The following is a 21,092-nucleotide window of genomic DNA, read 5'->3' as shown; positions in this document are numbered from 1 at the left end:
TTTTTCTAATTTTTTGTCAGACAAATTCTTCCTCGACTTCCACTTCACAGGATTGGTGAAGATCTGAATTTTCTGGACATACAAGTTGTGTTAGAATAAGGTTTAATTGTGTTATGTTATCATAAAACCTAGAGCTCACACTGCCTGGCTGCATAACCCCACTGTAAAAACCAATTGCTGGGTTCTATGGCATTTATCACTAGAGGGGCAATGCATTGTCTCTTTTATAAGTGGGTTTGGAGAGAGGAATAATAAGAATGACAATAATAAAAGCTGGTGTTTATGGAGCCCTTTCTTTGTGTCCCAAGCACTAGAGTAAGGACTTTATATGCATCATCTCACTTAATCCACAAAGTCCTATTTGCTTTCTACAACTCCTTACTAACCATACTAGAAAGTATTTTCCAAAACTTTTGAGTTTTATGGTATTTTGCAAGATATGAAAATGTTTCTACCATTTAGAATCAAACTCCCTTGGGGAATAAATATTTCAGCATGATATAAATAGACTTACTCTTTTTCCTTACTCGAGTTTGAGTGAAGGGGAGGATATTGAGGGAAAATTAGCTTTCAGGAAAGACTTAAGAAGCTGAGGATATAGCTATGTTGCACAGCTGGGTATGGTCAGACGGTGGTTCTGTTGTGCTGGGGAGCTTTTTTCTCTGTTCCAGTCTTGGAATCACAACTTCTCTTTCCCTTATTTTTGTCTGCCCCCTTACATAGGGGCCTTGAATGGGGTGTGTCCTCAGACAGTTCATTTATCTTTGGCAAAGTGGCATGTGACCACTTCCTGGTTGAGACCAGAAGCTGTTCCCAGGTACTTGAAGCTCCTGAACAGACAGGAAATAGATCACAAGACAAGAGCAGCTTGCATATGAGTCAGGTTATATTATTAGTTGTGTGGGGTGTGGATGACCTTGAAGATCTGAAGTTTTATTATGAGATGGAAGTTTTGGGAGAGGTCCTTCAAAGAGGACCTTTTAGAAGTTAACATCAGATAAATTGACCAGCATTACCGTATTATTTTCTGATTTTATCAGAGTCCTATGGTTTTAATAGAAGCATATAGGAGCAAGAGAATAAAGATGAACCAGAGAGAGAGAGAAAGAAAGGGAGAGAGAGCTGAGGAGGGTTCAGACCAAATTATGGTAAGGTATTATGTGGGTCCTTCCCTTCTATATTATTTGTTGATTTTTATTAATTTATTTAATTTAGGTCTCTCCCTTCCTCTCCCCCTCCCCTCGAGACAGAGTCCCACTCTGTTGCCCAGACTAGAGAGCCGTGGTGTCATCATAGCTCAGAGCAACCTCAGACTCCTGGGCTTAAGCATTCCTCCTGCCTGAGCCTCCTGAGTAGCTGGGACTACAGGTGCATGTCACCATGACCAGCTAATTTTTCTATTTTTTGTAGAGACAAGGAATTGTTATGTTGCTCAGGCAGATAATAAACTTCTGGCCTCAAGCAGTCCTCCCACCTCAGCCTCCTAAAGTGCTAGGATTACAGGCATGAGCCACTGTACCTGACCTATTTATTTTATTTCTGTTTTTCCTCAGCTTTATTGAGGTATAGTGGACAAATAAAAATGGTTTATATTCAAGGTTTTCAATGTGATGATTTGATATATGTATACATTGTGAAATATTTACCTCAATCAAGTTAATCAACACATCCATCAACTCGCATAGTTACGCGTGTGTGTGGTGAGAACACTTAAAATCTACTCTATTAGCCAATTTTGGGTATACAATACAGCATTATTAACTATAACCACCATGCTGTATATTAGATTATCAGAACTTAGGTTGTAATTGAAAGTTATTCATTGATTCTAAAAAAGCCTGAGGGACATCTCCTGCATCATTCTTTTCAAAATTGCATTTCTTCTTAAGTTCATATTTATTCCACAATCTTTATGCTCTGGTGACTTACAATAGCATTAGGTTCTGATAGGTGTCACCCCAGAACTCCTTCCCTCCTTATCCCTGTTCATATGTAGCAGTGGCTTGTAAAGGTAATGGGGGGGAGGGGGCGTGATGAGAGGGTGGACAGGTGTGGGCAATTGAGGGGTGCATTGCCTGTAGAGAATTTACAAACAATAATAAAACTAAGTTGGTCTGCTTTTTGTTATCACTATCATGTGCAATACTGAACAATGGTAGTACAAAATATTCATCTTCACATGGTGGACAGTTCCTACTCTGTTCCCCACCCACTTATGCCGCAGCCTTTTGGTAAAGGAAGCTTAAATTCTTTTGGAAACAGTGAAGGTATGGACAGACCTCTCCATTCACTATGATACCGTTAGAAATCTAATAGCCTGTTCTTTCTTTCTTTCCTTTTTTTTTTTGTGTGTGTGTGCATTTAGGCAAAGAAACAGTTACTGTTCTTCCAGGAGCCTCTTTTTTCTCCAGCGATGAATCATTTGCAATGATTAGAGGGTACGTAATAACAGAGCCCCTCGTGTTTCACACGGTGTGGAATGAGCTGAGTCATCCCCTGAGTGTTAGTAAGGCTCTGAAACACAGCCGCATGTCCCAGCCAGAAAACTATCATGGGCTCGTTCGGCTGCAAGAAGATGTGAAATTATTCACAGTGAATGTGAGCGTTGAAATATCCAGCCCACTGTTATGAAAAGAACCCCCACAATGGAATACATACCTTTGTGCCAACTAGACTGAAATAAACATTTCTAAGGTCCTTTCTGAGGATCCTACCATTTTCTTCAAACTGTGTTCACTTTCTAGCTTGTGTTTGTCTTCAAATCGAGTCACATTCTGCCTCACTGAAGGAAACAATCTCACTGTGTACACCTGTTTTTAATTTGTTTTTGGAGACAATATAAGCTATAATTTTTTTAAAAAAAAACTTTTAATGGTTATTTCTCTGCATAAGTTTGGAGTGAATCTGTTTGGAAACCAGTTGCGAGGTAGGGGAAACAAGTGTATTTTGGGGATATGGAATTATTTATAATCGCTGGCAATTTCAAGCAAAGGGGACATAAAGCTGCGAGATTTACTTTGTATTTCCTCTCTTTGTTTCTCAGGGGACATGTCAATCTAACAATGCTAGGAGCAATGCAGGTCTCCAAATACGGTGACCTGGCTAACTGGATGATTCCTGTAAGTAGACACTTTTTTCTTTGAATTACTCTTGAATCAGAATAATTATTTTTGAAATATTAAGAAAATAACTTGTCCAGTTGCTATGAGAGTACAATATAATTATTTTTAAAAACGAAATGTTTTAACATATATTTCTCATTTGAATCAGCTTTTAATTAAGCACTGAGAAGTATTCAGCTTTGCCAGTTTACTATGTAGTTGGGCCTACAAACAGGCAAGGTCAGGGCTAATGCAATATTTTCCTTAGAAAAAAACAGGTACTTGGCGAAGATAAAAATTAAATGTGTCAATTATAGTCTGATGAAAGTAAGCAATGCAAATAGTTATCATAACCAAAGTTTTAAACTAGAAAGAACAATTAAGTTCATTAATTTTGTTAATTCTATTTTCTTATTCACAGAGATTGAAATCTTCGCTTGATTGGTCATGTGATCCCATAAATAATCATGTTGTCTTCTATTATAGAATGTAGAACCTGTGACAGTTAAACATGTTTGTGAAATGCAAACAGCTTTCATTTAATAATGATTTAAATCAAACAAGAAACCTCTTAGAATTAGCTTTGGGAAAAGGGTTGTTATCAGTAACTTGATTCGTGAGTGCAGTTCACATATTCTAGGTGGTTGCTTCCTGATTACATGCATGGAAACAATAGTGGATATATGTCCATGAGTATGAGCTCACTTTGGCTGGTTGCCCAGGTTACTCTTTTTATGTGTGTGTTTAAGGATTTCCATGTGTATCTCTATAGCACCAGCTAAAGGAAATCTTGTCAAGTAACTGAGGCTCAAGTTCTATGATGTACACATTTTCATGAAATCTTTAATATATTTTTTTTAGGAATTTTTTGAGGAAGGTGGATTAATTAATATAGCTGGATTAATATAACAGTGTTAGAGATCATGTTAGTTGAGCTCTTTTAATGTAATGCCACCTGAACTATCATTTTAAAGTTTTTTTTTTTTTTTTAAATAACCAGATCAGGTGTATATTTTAAAGTTTTAATAATTATTAAAGCCTTGGTTTTCAAACTTGGTTGCATATTGGAATCACCTCAGAGTTTTTAAAAAATATTGATACCTGAGTTCCAGGCCCAGAGTTTCCAATTTAACTAATTAAATTAGTTGGGATGTAGCCTGGCCACTGACTGAACTGGACAGAGCAACTGACGCAATTCCAGTCTGTGAACAGGTTTGTGAACCAGCCTATTAAAGATTGATCACAATTCACTCATGTTTAAAATGTAAGGGAAAAACAACATTGACTTATCAATAGTAAGAACTCTTAAATTATAGATTATATTGTTACTTTAGTTATAAAAATATGGGTCATTCTAAATCAGCTATAAGGGTTGGCAGCTTTTGGAGACTCCAGAGATATCAGAGAGGGTCTCTTGAGGATTGTCCAGTAAGCCAGATTGAAAATTTATGGAAATACTTATTTGTGTATGAAATACAAATGTATTTCTATTTTCAAATTTTAGAAAAAAGCAATATGATGTAGTAGAAGGGGCATAGAAAAGCAAGCCCTGGGTTTTAACCCTGACTTTGCCAGTAATCAAGGTGTGACCTTGAACATATCACTTCAGTTCTTTGAGGTAAATTGTCTTTATAAAATGAGGGCTTGAGACTACATGATTTCAAAGGTCCTGGTTGGCTTTCACAGCTTAGTAGTTAAGACCAAGGGCCCTGTACTGAGATAGACCTGGGTTGAAGTCTTATTTTTGTCACTTGCTAGCAGTTACGTTGAGCCAATTAACTACTTTTCCTTATCTGTAAAATGGGAATAATAAAATGGTACCTACTTCATAGGACTATATAAAGGAATAAATGAGATAATACATACAAAGTACATAGCACAGAGCTTGACACAGTACTTGTTGAATAAATGGGTCATTATTTTGGTAGGTTAAGAAGGAGAAGTTGAGGGTACCTGGCAGAGAAGGGAATAGCTTCTGTGAACAGGAGCAATAGGGTTTTAAATATGCCTATTTATCTGGACTATGATTTTTGAAATTAGTTTGCATAGTGGTCTTGGGTGTAGAGCAGAAACATGTTCAATAGATTCTTCCTTTTAGAGAACTTGGGCATCTTTAAAAAGTCAGTATAAGATTTGTTTATATTATGGTTTAGCATGCACTAAGGCTGGAAACTTTCATAGTGAGAACGTGCATGATGTAGTTATCATTTGCAAGAAAGATTTCCCAAGGTGAATAATATTTTTACATACCTGTTAAGATTCTTGTGAATGATTAAAACATGTTTATTACTTTGTCATTTTCTTAATATATTTTGGAGCCCATGAGTTTCCAAAGGAATGTACCTAGTAGGGTGACAATGAGAAACACTAGAAATCTGTAGGAACATCATGGAAATCTAGCTGAGAAAAATTAAGTTCTTGGGTTTGGTTCTACACTTCTGGCTAAGAGTTGGTAGAGTTGTTTTTGATTAGCATTTCTTTTTTTGCTTCAGTGACTGATAATCACTTTCTGACTTCTTCGTGTGTGATACACAGTATATATTTTCATTCTTTGAGACTCAGGACAGCTTCAAAGTCCATGAGGGTTAGTTTGGAAGAGATCCAGGTGGAATTTCAGTTCTTTTCCTTACAAATTATACAATCAGGAGTACATGTTTTTGCTAGGATTACATAAGAAGAAAATGAAAAGTGAACAATACAAGCATTCCCTAAATAGTGGCTATAGCTTTCATCTTCTTTAATGCTCTATTACTTAACATTAAAGAGGAATATTTGCCTTAAAATGCACTGGCATAATCAAGACAATTGTATGTGAGCCAGTACAATCTGGCTAACTAACTTCATATTCAACTATCAAAAATTAACCCTTTCTTGGTTTTATTTGTTATGGATAAGATGCAGCTTATCCTCCTTGTGTAATTTAGTAAGCAATCTATTTTTATTTGTCCCAAAGTTGTTTACATTATGATTTATATAATTTAGGTATATTTTTATTGCAAGATCTGACAGTCAAGGAGCTGAAAAGTTCAGCTTTATTATATCATTTTTCATTTACTTTTATTTTTTTACTGAGTTTAATAATCTTTCAATGGTTGTATAAGCCTTGAGTTCTCAGTGTCATGACATCACTATCAATCATTATGACATCAGATTACAATAGACATTAAGCCTTTAAGGCAAGCAAACAGTGTGAGTGCTATTTGTCTTGCCCTTTAATACCTTATTAGTATGCAGCATTGGTTCCACGTATACAGATTTTTTTAACAATTTTGCCCTGAGCATACAAATAGGGAAAATTTGTTTTTTGCTTTTTTAAATTTTTTATATAAAGTAAAAATTTCCTTCATGCTCCCTACTTATTGTGATGGTGGTGAAACCCCAGGCAAGCTAATAAATTGTGGAATGATGTGCAGTCCATTGAATCTACGTTCAGAACTACTTGGGTGCCTTCCTAATGCCTATTTTTGGAGAACAGCTGGCATCGATTATTGACTTATGAAGGGAAGCAGATGTGTGTGATCAGCTATGAGAGCTGGTTGTTGAAAGCAAGAAATAGCAGCCCCCCATACAGGGCTGTAGTACGTGAGTGGCCTAAGAGCCAAGGGCCCTCTACCACTGTGGAGAAGTTAAACAAGGCATTCTCAAGGCAGAGGAAAGTGGCAACATTTTTGGTGTTTGTTTTTCCTTCACATTTTTTATTTCTTTGTGTATTTGAAAAGAATAAAGACAAATTAATATTGTACTCATGTATGCTACATGTCTGAGTGAAGAAAATCGATTGGGTCTTCTAGACATGCTGTTTCTAATAGTCTGAGTTTCTAGTCTTTAGCATTCCTAGTTGTACAACTAAGGGGGTTTGTGTTCAAGAGTGAACTGTTGGTTTAGTTGCATCCATTGTAATCCAAATACTAAATGCGTAGATATAGATACAGAAATAGAAATATATGGATGATGAAGATATAAACATAAAGATCTAGATATAGTTTTAACATATTGGTGTATTGTTGATTTGGTCCTGAGGCTCAGCAAAGTGCAAACCATGAGTACGGAAAAAGGACAGGTGGAAAATATATAGGAGATGGTGTGCAGCTTTTGTAATTATTCAGTGGTGCTTTTTTTTTTTTTTTTTTTTTTTTTTTGAGACAGAGTCTCACTTTTGTTGTCCAGGCTAGAGTGAGTGCCGTGGCGTCAGCCTAGCTCACAGCAACCTCAAACTCCTGGGCTCAAGCGATCCTTCTGCCTCAGCCTCCCGAGTAGCTGGGACTACAGGCATGTGCCACCATGCCCGGCTAATTTTTTTTTTTTTATATATATATCAGTTGGCCAATTAATTTCTTTCTGTTTATAGTAGAGACGGGGTCTCGCTCTTGCTCAGGCTGGTTTTGAACTCCTGACCTTGAGCAATCCGCCCACCTCGGCCTCCCAAGAGCTAGGATTACAGGCGTGAGCCACAGCGCCCGGCCAGTGGTGCTTTTGACTTATTTGTGTAATATAGTGGAAACCTATAGAACTTTGGAATTATTCCAGAGCTTTGGAATTAGACAGACCTGGGCTTAAATATCGGTTCTTTCACTTATCATTTGTAAAATTATAATTTTTAAATCATATGCTTTTTTAAGGGATTAAATTAGTTCATTCATTCAACAAGCATTGATTAGGCATATATTAAGGGGTACGCACTGTTTTTGCCTTTTTGGGGATGCAGCGGTTAACAAAATAGATGAAATTCTCTGCATTTATGGAGCTGATATTCTAACAGGAGAATGGTATAAAGTCTGCAGAGTATGGCTCATGTACCAAATCTGGTCCACTGCCTGTCATCTAATGTTGGAAAGTGACTTTTTAAAGTGTCTAATTTTCTAACTGTTGAATATCATTAATATTTTTGAACTTAATGTCATTGTATACTTATTGGATGGTTTTCATAGTATAAATACCTACAAGTAGAATATCTTGGTCAGTATTTTAGGGTTTTTGATAAATATCCCTGAATTGCCATCCAGAAAAATTATCCCAGGTCACAACACTCACACTATTTCTACTCTATTACTAACACTGGGATCAGCTTTTTTCCTATCATTCTATTATTTTTCATTTTTTAAAAAAACTGCCATCAAGACTATTTAGAAGGAAGGCAGTACCTTGCTATTCTGGAGGGCACTTAATCTCCTTCTTCCCTCTTGTTCTGGACAGAAGGCTTTAAGCAGTTGTTATCTCTTACCAAATTCCAGGGGTGCTATCTTTGGTGATTTTAAAAGACAGCATTGGTGGTGACTATTTTGTGTTAGTGAGTGTGTGTTAAGAAACCAGCTGTAACAAGCATATGTCTGAGTGTGTGTGTGTTTCTTCTGTATCCATTATGCTGAACAAGCTCTAAAAGTGGGATGAAATAAAAACAGAGCTATTTTTATCTCCTGTGGTGCCTTTAACTTTATTCAGTTAGGGAAGCTTTTCCTCTGCCCTTAATGAACACTCAGGCTGCATTACATTTGAGCTCACTCTCAGATAATACACTGTCCTTGGTCATTTTAATTCATAAACTCAGTCTTAATTCAGGAATTATAGGGTCCAGTCCAAAATAGTGACCAGTGCTTTAATATGCATTCAAAAACAATGCATCTCCTCTCATTTCTGCTCTTCTGGCTATAGGGTGCATGCATTTGAGAAAGGTTTTGTGATGTTCTTTCACTTTTTCTCTCTACTTACCTCCTCCCCCAACTTCCTGTTTGGTACTCACAAGGATCAAAATTCAGAAGAAAGGGAAGGCTGGTAATGTCATTTGCTGACTCCATTCTCTCTGGTCCTTAAAAATATTTAAAGTGGACCCCTTTGTGTGTGTGTGTGTGTATGTGTGTGTGTGTGTATATGTGTGTGTGTGTATGTATGTGTATGTGTGTTGGGGTTGGGGGTGAGGTTGTCTTTGGAGACAGCTTCTGGGCCTCTCCCGCAGCAGCTGTCCTGATGGATTATGGCTAGATGCCTCCCCAGTGGCCCCTGATTCTCCACTTTACCCATAGACTCTCATTGAGGAGAGAGACTCTGTTTCCTCCAGGCTATCCTGTTGACAAGGTATTAAAAAATCTTTAGGCTGACCCTTTCTCCCATGGCCCACATCTGAGAAGCACCCACACATTTCTTGCACTGCCTTCAGTCATGCTGTAGTTACTACCCCCAAACTGCCCCTTTATCTTTTTGAGCTAGGAGGCAGGCCACGCTCCCCAACTGCAGGTGCTATCATTCAGGCTCTGTGGGTTGCCCGTGGAGTGAGGGGTGGGCATACTCTCACTCCTCTCCCTGGTTGCTGGCAGTGGGGGGTAGGACCACAGTATACTTTTTATCAAAAAGTCCTTCATACAAAATCCTCTGCTTTCCCCATATTGTTATTCCTTGATCTTGCCAAAGGTCCTGAGAGTCTTGAAACATGCTTTTGACCATTTCTTTTGTAAATTCTGCTTCTGGGCATATATTTCACATTGTGGTATTCCATAGCTCTCATATTTGAACATCAGTCAGAAGTAATATAGGAACAGTACTGCTCAAACACTGGGTTATAAACACTTTGCTCATGGGCCTGCTGTTCCCTTGTTGCCATTAATTCTCCCTTGTAAGCTTAAATTCAGCTAAGCCTTGGTGCATATAAGGGTGGTTTCCCTCTATGGTTCCTGTAGTTCTGGGCGACCCCCCAACCTGTTCCACTTCTCACCTTCCACAGAGAGCACTGTGGAAGAACCTAGCCAAGCTCTGTTCATTCCACCAGGGAATAAAGACTAACCTGACCCCTTGGGGTGGACCTTTATTTACTGTGCCAATTAGAGACACATTTAATACCTGCAGTATTTCTAAGAGCAAAAAGTGATTCCTTCTTATATATTGATTTAACAAATGGGCATGCATTTTAGAAAAGGGCAACTTTATATTAGTGATTTATGAATTTAGTATATTATTGGAAACATAGGCTATTTATTATTCTTTTCTTGGATACTATATTTGGTTGCCCCAAAATACTCTTAATCTGTGACTATCTGGAAAACATTATGTTGAAAACTAATCTTTAGTTTCCTCATTTGCACCCAGTATATATATACACTAAAGGTGTATATATAGACTGTATCATATTTGATATATTCATTTTGTAAGGAAAATTTCTGTTACTTGGAGGATCTTGTTGATGATTAAGAGCTATGATTAAGGTTTGAAAGCCAAAGCTAAATGCTAAATCTATTATTTTTACAAGGAGGGAACTAACAGGTATTAAGCACATGCCACTGGCCAGGTACTGTGATACTTTATTTGCATATTTATTGCCATTTAATCCTCACAGAAGAGTGAGTTAAATGTAATTATCCTTGTTATTAGAGATGTAGAGACTCATGCCAAGGGAGTTAACTGTTCAAGTTCACGTGTATAGCAAGTGATGAAATGGGAATCTGAATCACAGTCTCCTTTGCTCTTACTTTTGGAGGTGTTTAATGCCTTTCAGGATAGAAGAACAACCTGCAAAATACCTAAATATCTTTACAGCATTCTGTAAACTTTATTAAAAATGATTGTTTCATCATTTTATTGTGTAGGATAAAGCCTGTTGCAGTTTGATGGGTATGTGCTGAGTATATATCATGGTTGTTCTAGGTGGGGTTTTTGAAAGACACTGAGTGGACCCTCCGTATGTTTTTTCTTCTGCAACCTATTTCATTTAAGTTCTCATCCAAATTCTAAAGCTTCCACTGCCTAATCACTTATAATTAACCTAAATTTTGTGTGTGAAGTACTTTATCCATTTTATTATTTACTTATTTTGTTTTTTATAATCTATCAATCAAATAATTTTTTAGAAGAGTTCAGGCCTTCTAGGATTTTTACAAAATTAGCTTTCAGTGCTTCTTAAATGGGAAACATTGAAGTGTAATTGTAGAAATATGAGAATCATTGCAAGGAAGAATGCTGAATAGAAGTAAAAATAGGAAAAAATAGATTAACATCAGAAAAGAAGAAAAAGCAAACTCACTAGCAAGTCATCTCACCCAGCCTAGGTGCCCACATTTTAACCTTTTAGGTAAACAAAAGGATGTGAGAATATGAAATAGACTTTTCCTTATCTCCATTTTCAGCAATCTTAAAGAGATTTTGCCTTTTGGTTGCTATTGAAGTCTATTTTTGTTCTGGAAGAAAGTAAATATTTGCCTCTTTGCTGTGTTTCATATGATGTGTTTGGGAACAACTACTTACCTCTTAAGAACTTTGCCTATTCACTGGAATCTGAATGCATTCTACCCAGAAACTGAAAGAAAGGTGACCTAGACATCTGATTGATTCCAAGCCATGGTGCTAAACTGCCTCCCAGAAGCTTTTGTAAGAATTTTATCAAACACTGTGCATCTCCTCTGGTCTTAGAAACTAGACTTATTTGTACAGAGTGGGAGTTTGATCATCTTTGAGTCAATCAATCTCTCTCCCTTACCCTTCTCTCCCGTCCTCTCTCCTCCTCTTCTTAGCAGGGAATGAAACTGAAGGGCTAATGACAACATGACCCTGCAGCTAAATGCTAATGAGTCTTAAAAACTAGATTGTATTAAATGACTGAATTTGGCATTCCCAGTTGGTGAAATATTTACTTACTTTACTTTTTGGTTTAGAAATCATCTTGAACACTTTTATTTTTTTAAAAAAGTTTTATTAGGGAAAATGTTAAATATATCATATATAAAAATAATAGGAAAATGCATACGTCTAGCTTAGACAGTTATCTACACTCCCGGCCCCTTTTGTTTCATCCGTACTCTTACTTAATTTCCCCCCTCCCAGATTATTTTAAGGCAAACCCTACACATCATATTCTATCCATAAATATGTCAGCATTATCTCTGAAAGATAATTTACAGCACCCTAATTTTATTGGTGGAAAACCTGAATCCAAAAAATGAACTGACTTGACCCAGGCCACAAAACTATTAATAGTTCATAGCTAAGCCAATATTGGAATTCATCTCTGCTTTCTCACAGTCTCGTAGGGATGCTCTTTCCACTGTATGAGGGAAAGTTTATATTTGAAAGACAGCATCCCAGTACAGAGAGCCTTCCATGTTTCTTTCCAGTATGTTTAGAAGCAACTCTGTGTCTCCATGATGTCGCCTAACCTCTCTAAACCCCAGCTCTTTATTTTTATAATATGAATAGGATAGCTTTTCTCTCTCTTTTTTTTTTTAAGCTTTTATGCAACAAAATTTCTTAGGAGATTTTTCTCCTAGTATTAGGTATTGTATTAACAGTGGGCGTAGAGTGATGAGCAAACTCAGTGCATTCCTCCCCTGTACAGAGAATATTGTATCTGTGGAGATAATAAAAGAGAAGAGGGGAGGTTTATGCAAAACCTGTTACACACTAAACATTAAATATGTTGATTTGGGAACAGCTAATGGGTTTGAAATAGTTAATTCTTTTCGTCCAGGAACATGGTATACTTCACTATTTAGTCAGTTCTCATTTTACCTCCTTCATTACATTTGTTACATTATTTTATAGTTTTTGTCAATAATTTCAGTTTTTAAATGGCTGTTGCTAATATAAAGGAAAACTATTGATTTCTATATTTATCTTATATCTATTCCCTTTACTAAATTGTCTTTTTAGCTATAATAATTTTAAAAAATTCTCTTAGATATTCTATACAATTCCTTTTTTGGAAAATAATATTTTTCTTAATATAAGCACTAAAACAATGTGAGTAAATAGTATTGATTGATGGATTGATGACTGTCTTGATTTTGATGATAATTTATTTAGAGTTTTAACTTAGTATTATGCTTGTTTTATGTTCCTTTTAGTCTCTTTGCATATAGTCTTTGAATTGAATGGCTTTTGAATTTTATCCAGTGTGTTTTCATCTATTGATCTAGTCACCTTTGTTACTGTCATTATTTAAATTGATAGATATTGAATCATTGACTCTTTTAATATAGATGGTTTTTAACAATTTGTAAGATATTTTTATGATTATTGTTCTCCTCAAATTTTGTGGTGACTTGTGACAATTTTGTTAATTTGCTTTTGCTGGAAAGCAACCATTTCTTTTGGGTTTTCAAATTTATCCAAAACCACACGTAATATTCTCATATAATTTCTTTAATTTCTTCAAAAACTGTTATTTTATCTACTCCTTATTCCTAATGCTGTAGATGCTCGGAGTTATTAATTTTGTTCTTTGTTCAATTTTCATTGATTCTATTTAGTTATACTAGCTCTAGATTTATGAATTCAACATTTTATTTGCAGTCTTTTAATTATAAAATCATTTAAGGCTTTCCATTTTTTTTCTGAGTATAATTTTAATTGTATTCCATAAGCTTTGACATAGAGAATTATTTTTGTTAATTTCTGGGCAATTTATAATTTTAGGGTTTTTTTGTTTCACGAATTTTTTAGAAGAATGTTTCTTTCTTTAAATTTCAGAGGTTTGGGGGGAGTTATTCTTTACATTGCTTTTTGGAATTTATTAGGTTTTCTTGGTGGCCCAGTACTTGATTGATTTTCTAAACTTTACATGAAAATACGATAATTTTATATTAAGTTGAGCTTGTTAGTTGCTATATTCAGATCCTTTATTTTCTTTGTTTATTACTTTATTAATTCTTGGAGACAGTGTGGTTTAGTAGAAAGTGAATAAGAGTAGAATTTAAAAGACCTGAATTCTAGTTTTAGCTTTGCTACTAACAAATTGTGATCTTATACGAATTACTTTCTCTCATTTGTTCTAACACAGTACTGTCCCAAAAACTTGCAGTAATGATGGAAATGTCTGTATGTGCTATGTACAGTATGGGAACCACTAGCCATATGTGGGTTTTGAGCTCTGGAAATGTAGTTAATGTGACTGACACACTGAATTTTTGATTATGCTTAATTCAGATTTATATAGCCACATGTGGCTAGTCTACCTTATTGGACAGTACAAGTCTAATCTATAAAATTTAGTTCCTGTACTCAATAAATCCTAAGGGAGCCCAACTCTAAAATTTTGACTTTTAAGCCATAGATTTACACATTTCTAAAGATACTATGATATAATGAGGAATTTAAATATTTAGAAAAATCAGTTGTTGAGAAGGGGTAAGATTTCAAAATTTTTCTGCCCAGTTTAAGGTTGACATTTATGAGACTTAAAAATCATCTACATTTAATAATTGAGCCTCTGGGAATCCAAAGGCTTTAAAATGTGGAGAAAGTTATTTCAGTGAGGGATTAGCTTCTAAAAGTCAACCCTAAGGTGAAAATCACATTATTCAAATTTTGCTTTTACTTAGATTTTATAGGCTTTCCAACCTTTGACAAAGAAGTAAAATTATGTTTTACTTCTTTGTCAAAGGTTGGAAAGCCTATAAAATCTATCATGCATTCCTTCCTCAAAGGGCATTGAATCAAAAAAGAAATCAAAAATGAAATTACAAATTTCCTAGAAACTAATGAAAATAAGAACTTCATATCACAGCTTGTGGAATACAATTAAACTTGGAAAAAAAATAGAGAGTCTTAAGTGCTTTTATTATTTGCAGAAAGGATGAGTTGGCCTTTTCTGGCTTATTGCATTCCTGACCAGTGTGATGCATGTGGTGGGTGGGGTACTGTTAAAAGACTTCTAGCACTCGATTGTATTAGTACTAGGATGTGTATCAGTATTGGATCAGATCATGGTTGTCCTTGTTAAGGTCCAAATAGGGCAATTGGAGGTCATATGATATGATTACATATATCTTTAGACCTTGGAGTTATCTTGATAAATTCACATTATGAAAGGCTTGTGGGATTGGGACTGAGTGGACATGAATTTTCCATCTCACATCTTAATCTCTCTCTAGATCAGGCATCCTCAAACTACATTTCATGGGCTACATGTGGCCCACCGAAGACATTTATCAGACCCGCCCGGTGTTTTTGCCGCCGCTGCCTGTCCTGCTTAGCCGACTTGTCCCTGGCCCACAGTGCGCATGTGTGGAATGTGCGCCACACTCTCCAGCAGCCCTCCAACGGTCTGAGGGACAGTGAACTGGCCCCCTGTTTAAAAAGTTTGAGGACCCTTGCTGTAGATCTTTGCTATCTAAATAGAATGCCAGGCAAAATCATCTGCATTTTACATTTGCCTTTCCCTTTCCCTTCTTTTCTCTCCTTAGCCAGTATAGTGAAATTTTTCTAAGTAAAAGGCAGATAGTTTTGAACTTTGTTGTAACCAATAAATTCACTTGATAAGTAGATCAGTGGAGTATTTGTAATAATACTTCATTCATAGAGAATTATTAGAGAATATGATATACCATCTATATGATTTTTTTCAGATTATTTAAATTTAGCTGTGTAAATACCAATTTCCAAATATAGTTTTTGATTCAAAACTAGATTACCATTCTTGTTACAGTTTGCATAAGGAGAGTAAATATGTCCTGCATGAAGACCTGACACAGGCTACTCATAAACTTTGACTCAAGTGCATGGTTTTGACATGTTGTAGCCAGTCAGTACCTGTTTTGCATATTTCTGCATTATAATTGTAAGCTAGAACATATCTAAATAATCAGGCCCTAAAAACTTAACCCACAAATAATACAGAAATAGCTCCCTTAAAAAAGACAAAATTAAAAAAATTTTTACTGCCAGAACTTTATGGAAAACAAACTTATTACTCTGAGAGTTAGAAGCTTCTTTTTAAATTTCAGACTATTACGGGGGTACAAACATTTTGGTTACATAAATTGCTTTTGTACCATTTGAGTCAAAGTTATAAGTTAGAAGCTTTATTTGCTAACATAATCCTATTCTGAATGTAACTTCTCATAATCATGTAGTTGTTAGAACTTAATTTTCTTAAATCATGGCTTTCAGGTTGGTGGAAGACGTGTAACTTGTTTATGAGCACACTGGAAAGCTTTGTAATTTTAGTCCTGAAGGATTTGACTGTATTTTTAGGAATTGTCTAAACCAAAGCTACATAAGACATCTCTGGGCTTGCCGTCTGCCTTTTAAGTAGATTAATTAACACCATCCAACATATTAGGAATGATAAGAAAGAAAAATAGTGGAATAAGTTCAACATAATGGGCATTTTAAAATGGGAAGCATCTTTTATGAAGATTCAATTACCTTTTTCTGCAAACTCAGGAAGAGACTTCATCTAATTTTTCTTTACCTAGTTTGTTCTGTAACATCAGATTATTTATTTAACTTTTCTTGTACAGTTATTTTTTGGCATATGAAGGAAAGTACTTTCTGCAAGTACTATTTAGGTGATGAAGACTGTCTTCGTATAATTAAGTTTATTAAACTTATGGACATAGTAAACAATAATAAGAAAAATAAGAATAGCAAAAATTAGAAATAATACACTTTTTGTCATAGAACAGAGGTCCAGTCTGTATTCCTAGTTTTTTCAAACCAGTAATAATATGGTCAAAGAACATTGTGTTAAAAGGCCCCCATTAAATGAAACCTCAGAAATCTAATTTATCTAGCATCCAGAAAGGCTTATCAAAATAATAATGAGATTTGGATGGTAAAGCTTATTTATTGGGAAAAGTCAAACAAAAATCCCACACATGCAGTTTTCAGAATTATCTTTCTTATTCTTTATCCAGGGCCTAACCTCATGACTTTGTTATGCTGGCATACTCTGTGTTGGTAAATGTTGAATTCTGCAAAGGAATAATGTGCAGTCACTATACAAAAACAGATCATAGCTGAAAACAAAACATGGATTTATTTAACGCCCATAAATTGTTTTCTGATCAGATTTTGCAAAGCCTTTTAGCAATAGACTTAAGACTTATTAACCATTTCAGTATGGTACTCACCGGCTGTGAAACCTTGCCCACAGCCGGCACTCATGCTCCACATGATAGCTTGTGCTGTGCATTGACGATGAATCCATTTTGCTCTTGTGTGATGAGGAAAGCTTTAAAGCACTGAAAGCTTGTTTTACTTTACAGGCAGCTTTACTTGTAATGTAAATCAGAATAGATAACACACACACACACATATATATATGTTTTCATTATATTATTTTTAAATGTTCACAATTTTATTTTGATAAATGAAAAATTAGAAAAGTCATATCACGGCTGTCGGCTAAAGTCACTGCGTGCGTTCATCTGTGGCTGTCGACTATAGTCAATGCTCATACCGAAGTGGTTAAGAGAGGGCCTTTCAGAGGGAAAACTGAGAACCAATCTGTATTGTTTTCATTTTGATGAAAAAACAAAAACCACAGGAACAGGCCACATACTGAGACTTTTTAAAATAAAGTTTTTATATTAGAATAATTCTAGATTCACAGAAAAGTTGCAGAGATAGTACAGACTTTTCATATGCCCCTCATCCAATTTCTCCCATTGTTATAATCTTATGACATGGTATATTTGTCAAAACTAAGAAAGACAAATTGGTACATTACTATTAGTTAAACCCCAGACTCTATTTGGATTTCATCAGTTTTTCCATTAATGTCCTTTTTTTGTTCCAGGATCCAGTTTAGAGTACCACACTGCATTTAGTTGTCAAAGCTCCCTAGCCTTTTCTTGTCTGTGCCAATTTCTCAATCTTTCCTTGTTTTTCATGACTTTGGACAGTGTTGAGAAGTACTGCCAGGTGTCCCGTAGAATGTCCTCCAATCTGGATTTGTCTGGCATTACTCTCATGATTAGACTTAGGTAATGGGTTTTAGGGAACAATACCATTGAGGCAAAGTACCCTTCTTATATTGGAGGTATGGGATATCCACATGACATCACTGATGATATTAATCTTTATCACTTGGTTCCCGTAGTATTTACCAGGTTTGTTCACTATAGAGTTACTCTTTTTTCCTTTCTCTTCTTTATTACATGGAAGCAAATCAATATATTTATCCCACCCTCAGTGTTCTAGAGGGGGATTAAGCTTGGAGGGGAGGAGTGATAATAAGAAATACTAATTAACATATATATATATATATATATATATATATATATATATATATATATATATATATATTTGTTGTTGTTGTTGTTGTTGTTCCCAGTTCCTGACACTGAGCTTCTAAATTCCTTGTAATTTCCTGAGCAATAGGGTGATAGGAGAAACTTATCTTGTTCATAACAAGTCCCTTTCAACCATACCTGAGTTTATGCTAATGAGGTGACTTGGTGAACCCCTCAATAGCTTCAGGATGAGGGCTGGTTGCCAGAAAAACCAAGGCATGATTAGAGGCTTGGAACTTTTTGCCCCACTCAGCTTCCAGGGAGGATAGGGGCTAGAGATTGAGTTCAACCCACAATGGCCAGTGACTCAATCAGTCATGCCCATGTAATAAACTTCCATAAAGACTCCTAAACAACAAAACTCTCAGAGGTTTTGGGTTGATGAACACATCATGGTTCTGGGACAGTGGTGCACTTGCATAGGGTATGGAATTTGGCTATTCCTTTGTTGTATGTTTATAATAAACCAATAAAAGTAGATAAAATGCCTTCCTGAATCCCAAGAGCTATTCTAGCAAATTATCAAACCTGAGAGTGGGTTGTGGGAATTCCTTAACTTTAGAGCTGGTGGGTCAGAAGTACTGGTGGCCTGGACTTGCTTTCAGGGTCTGATGTGGGGGGTGCAGTCTTATGGGACTGAGCCCTTAACCTGTGGGGTCTGTGCTAACTCCAGGTAGTTAGGGTCAGAAATGAACTGAATTGTCAGGTACCTAGCTGGTATCTGGAGAGTTGGAGAATTGCTTGGTGTGAGGAAAAACCCCATACATTTGACATCAGAAATGTTGTGAGTAAATGGTTAAGAAGGTGTGTATATATGTGTGTGTGTGTGTGTGTGTGTGTGTGTGTGTATGAGAGAGAGAGACAGAATACATATATAAGCATGTATTTTACAATTCTTCTGGAGATAAGATTTGTCTTTTCTCTCACATTTATTCAATCTCATATATATTCTATATACTTTAGGTTGTAATGCAATACCATGTTATTTATTTTAATTCTCAAATTGCTTAAACTGTGGCCATTGGATAGAGATAGAGCCCCTCCTTCGAAGTGAGGTATTACAAGGATGGAAAAACATGCACCATATGCACTCGCCATCAAACTGATACTAACTGACCAGCACTAAGGTGTTCACATGGTAGTAATACTCACTGGGTGCTGATCAGGTGAGGGGGTAAACCCACAGCTAATAGAAACAAGGCACACTGTATGGGGGAAAGACACACTTGTGGCCCTGGTTTGAATGAGGCAAACACATTTTGTGTAACAAAATGTTCGTACCCCCATAATATCGTGAATAATAAAAAAAAAACTAGCCATTGGGAACTATTTCAGGTTGGCTCCTGTATCCCTTTGGTATGCTTCCATTCTTTTTATTTTTCATGGAGCACTTCTTTACTGTCTAGTACTACAAAATGCTCATCCTATGTTTTCCTTATCCCTAGAATCAGCTATTTCTTCAAAGAGCCCTGGTTTTTCTTATTGGAGAATGGTATTTAGAAACCAAGACCTGAGTGCTAGATGTCCTTGTTGCTATTGGGATGTCATTGCTTCTAGGCCAGAAGTTGGGATCCTTTTCATGTTGGAAGGCTGCATTAATTTAGCTATAATTAAATAAGGCCGCATTCAAAAAACTTTTAATAAACTTAAAAATGTACATTATTTTATAAACATCTAACTATTATATACCTAATAATTTCAAAAAATGAAAACTATTTGTTAATTTTAAAGTTAACCTTTTAATGACTTTGTTGTATCTGCTTTTTGTTGGAAAGCATTTGCATATTTGGTTGCAGCATGGAGATCTGCAGTTTCAGTTGATCCTCTAGATGGGTATCAGTCATTTGTGAGCTTAAGAGTGTCTTGCTTTGGGTTAGGTAGGAGAATATACATTCGCAGCAATAAGTGGTTGAAAAGCAAGAATGCATTTTGGGGATATGTTGCTGAAGGTGTTGGTATTGGGTATTCTAGTGCATTTTTTCATATTTCAATTGGATTTTTCTTAGCATCGAACAATAATTTTAGAATGTCATCTACTGTGAGTTCAGTTAATTCCATCTGTAGTTCTTTAGGTGGCTTGGTGACACCAACTAGGTGAGGCTGAAATGCTAAATTAAGTGTGATGTCATGATTCTCAAAGTCAGTGAACGTTATGCTGTACTCTCCAATTAATGAGTCTATAATAGCTGTGTGTTCTTCACATTATTTGCATATATCATCCTGCTCATCAGTGACCTTTGCTAACTGGTGAAATGTTCATTGGAAATTTCCTTTTGAAGAAGTAGTATTTTGAAAAAGATAGCTTTTTTCGAAATGCTTGGATTTTTTGCTACATATCATATATAGACTTAGTTTTACCTTGCAAAGAGATATTCAAGTTGTTTTGATTTGACATGCTATCACACAGAAATACTGCATTCATACAGAAATCTTCTTTCAGCAGTTCACATTGCTGATTCTGTTCTTCACAAAATTTGACTATCTGTTCTCACAGAGATAAACTTTTGGCTAACACCTGTCCCTGTGGTAGCCAAGGCACTTTAGAATGATATGGCAAATCCACACTGCATAACCTCATCTTTCAACTTTAGCATGTTACAAAACTGATGGTGCTGTGGTGCATTTGCAAGAATATAGTTAATAATACTTATAACTTGTTACAAACTGTCACTTAAAATAGTAGCTTTAGCACAGAGATTTTGCTGATGTAAAATACAATGAAAAGAAATGAGAGCATGTGGCTCTGTTAATACTTTTTTTTATCTGTGCAATAAACCTTTCATGTTTTCCTGTCATGGAAGGTACACTGTGCATACACTTACTAAATTTAGCAAATTCAGTCTAACTTCATGACATTTATCTTGAAAGCTGTTGAAAATATCTATTCCTTGTGTTCTGTTGGCAAGAGTACCCAAAGCTAGTAACTCTTCATAGCAAAGAAAATCTTCTGTTATGACCTGAATGAAGTATAAAACATGTGCTGAGTCAGTAGTAT

The 21,092-nt window shown here is 35.8% G+C and overlaps 1 protein-coding gene across 1 annotated transcript in view; it reads left to right on the top strand.

Annotated features, from left to right (window-relative positions):
- OXCT1 (3-oxoacid CoA-transferase 1) overlaps nt 1-21,092 on the top strand; it is a 132,883-nt gene that overhangs the window by 68,935 nt on the left and 42,856 nt on the right. Inside the window, exons 12-13 of the mRNA XM_076007993.1 lie at nt 2,366-2,438; nt 3,044-3,119. Coding sequence (XP_075864108.1) covers nt 2,366-2,438; nt 3,044-3,119 — 149 coding nt within the window. The remainder of the gene's footprint in view (nt 1-2,365; nt 2,439-3,043; nt 3,120-21,092) is intronic.

This window comes from Microcebus murinus, chromosome 11 (genome assembly GCF_040939455.1).
Source record: "Microcebus murinus isolate Inina chromosome 11, M.murinus_Inina_mat1.0, whole genome shotgun sequence".
In the NCBI taxonomy this organism is placed as follows: domain Eukaryota; kingdom Metazoa; phylum Chordata; class Mammalia; order Primates; family Cheirogaleidae; genus Microcebus; species Microcebus murinus.
This window is presented reverse-complemented; position numbering and strand designations above follow the sequence as displayed.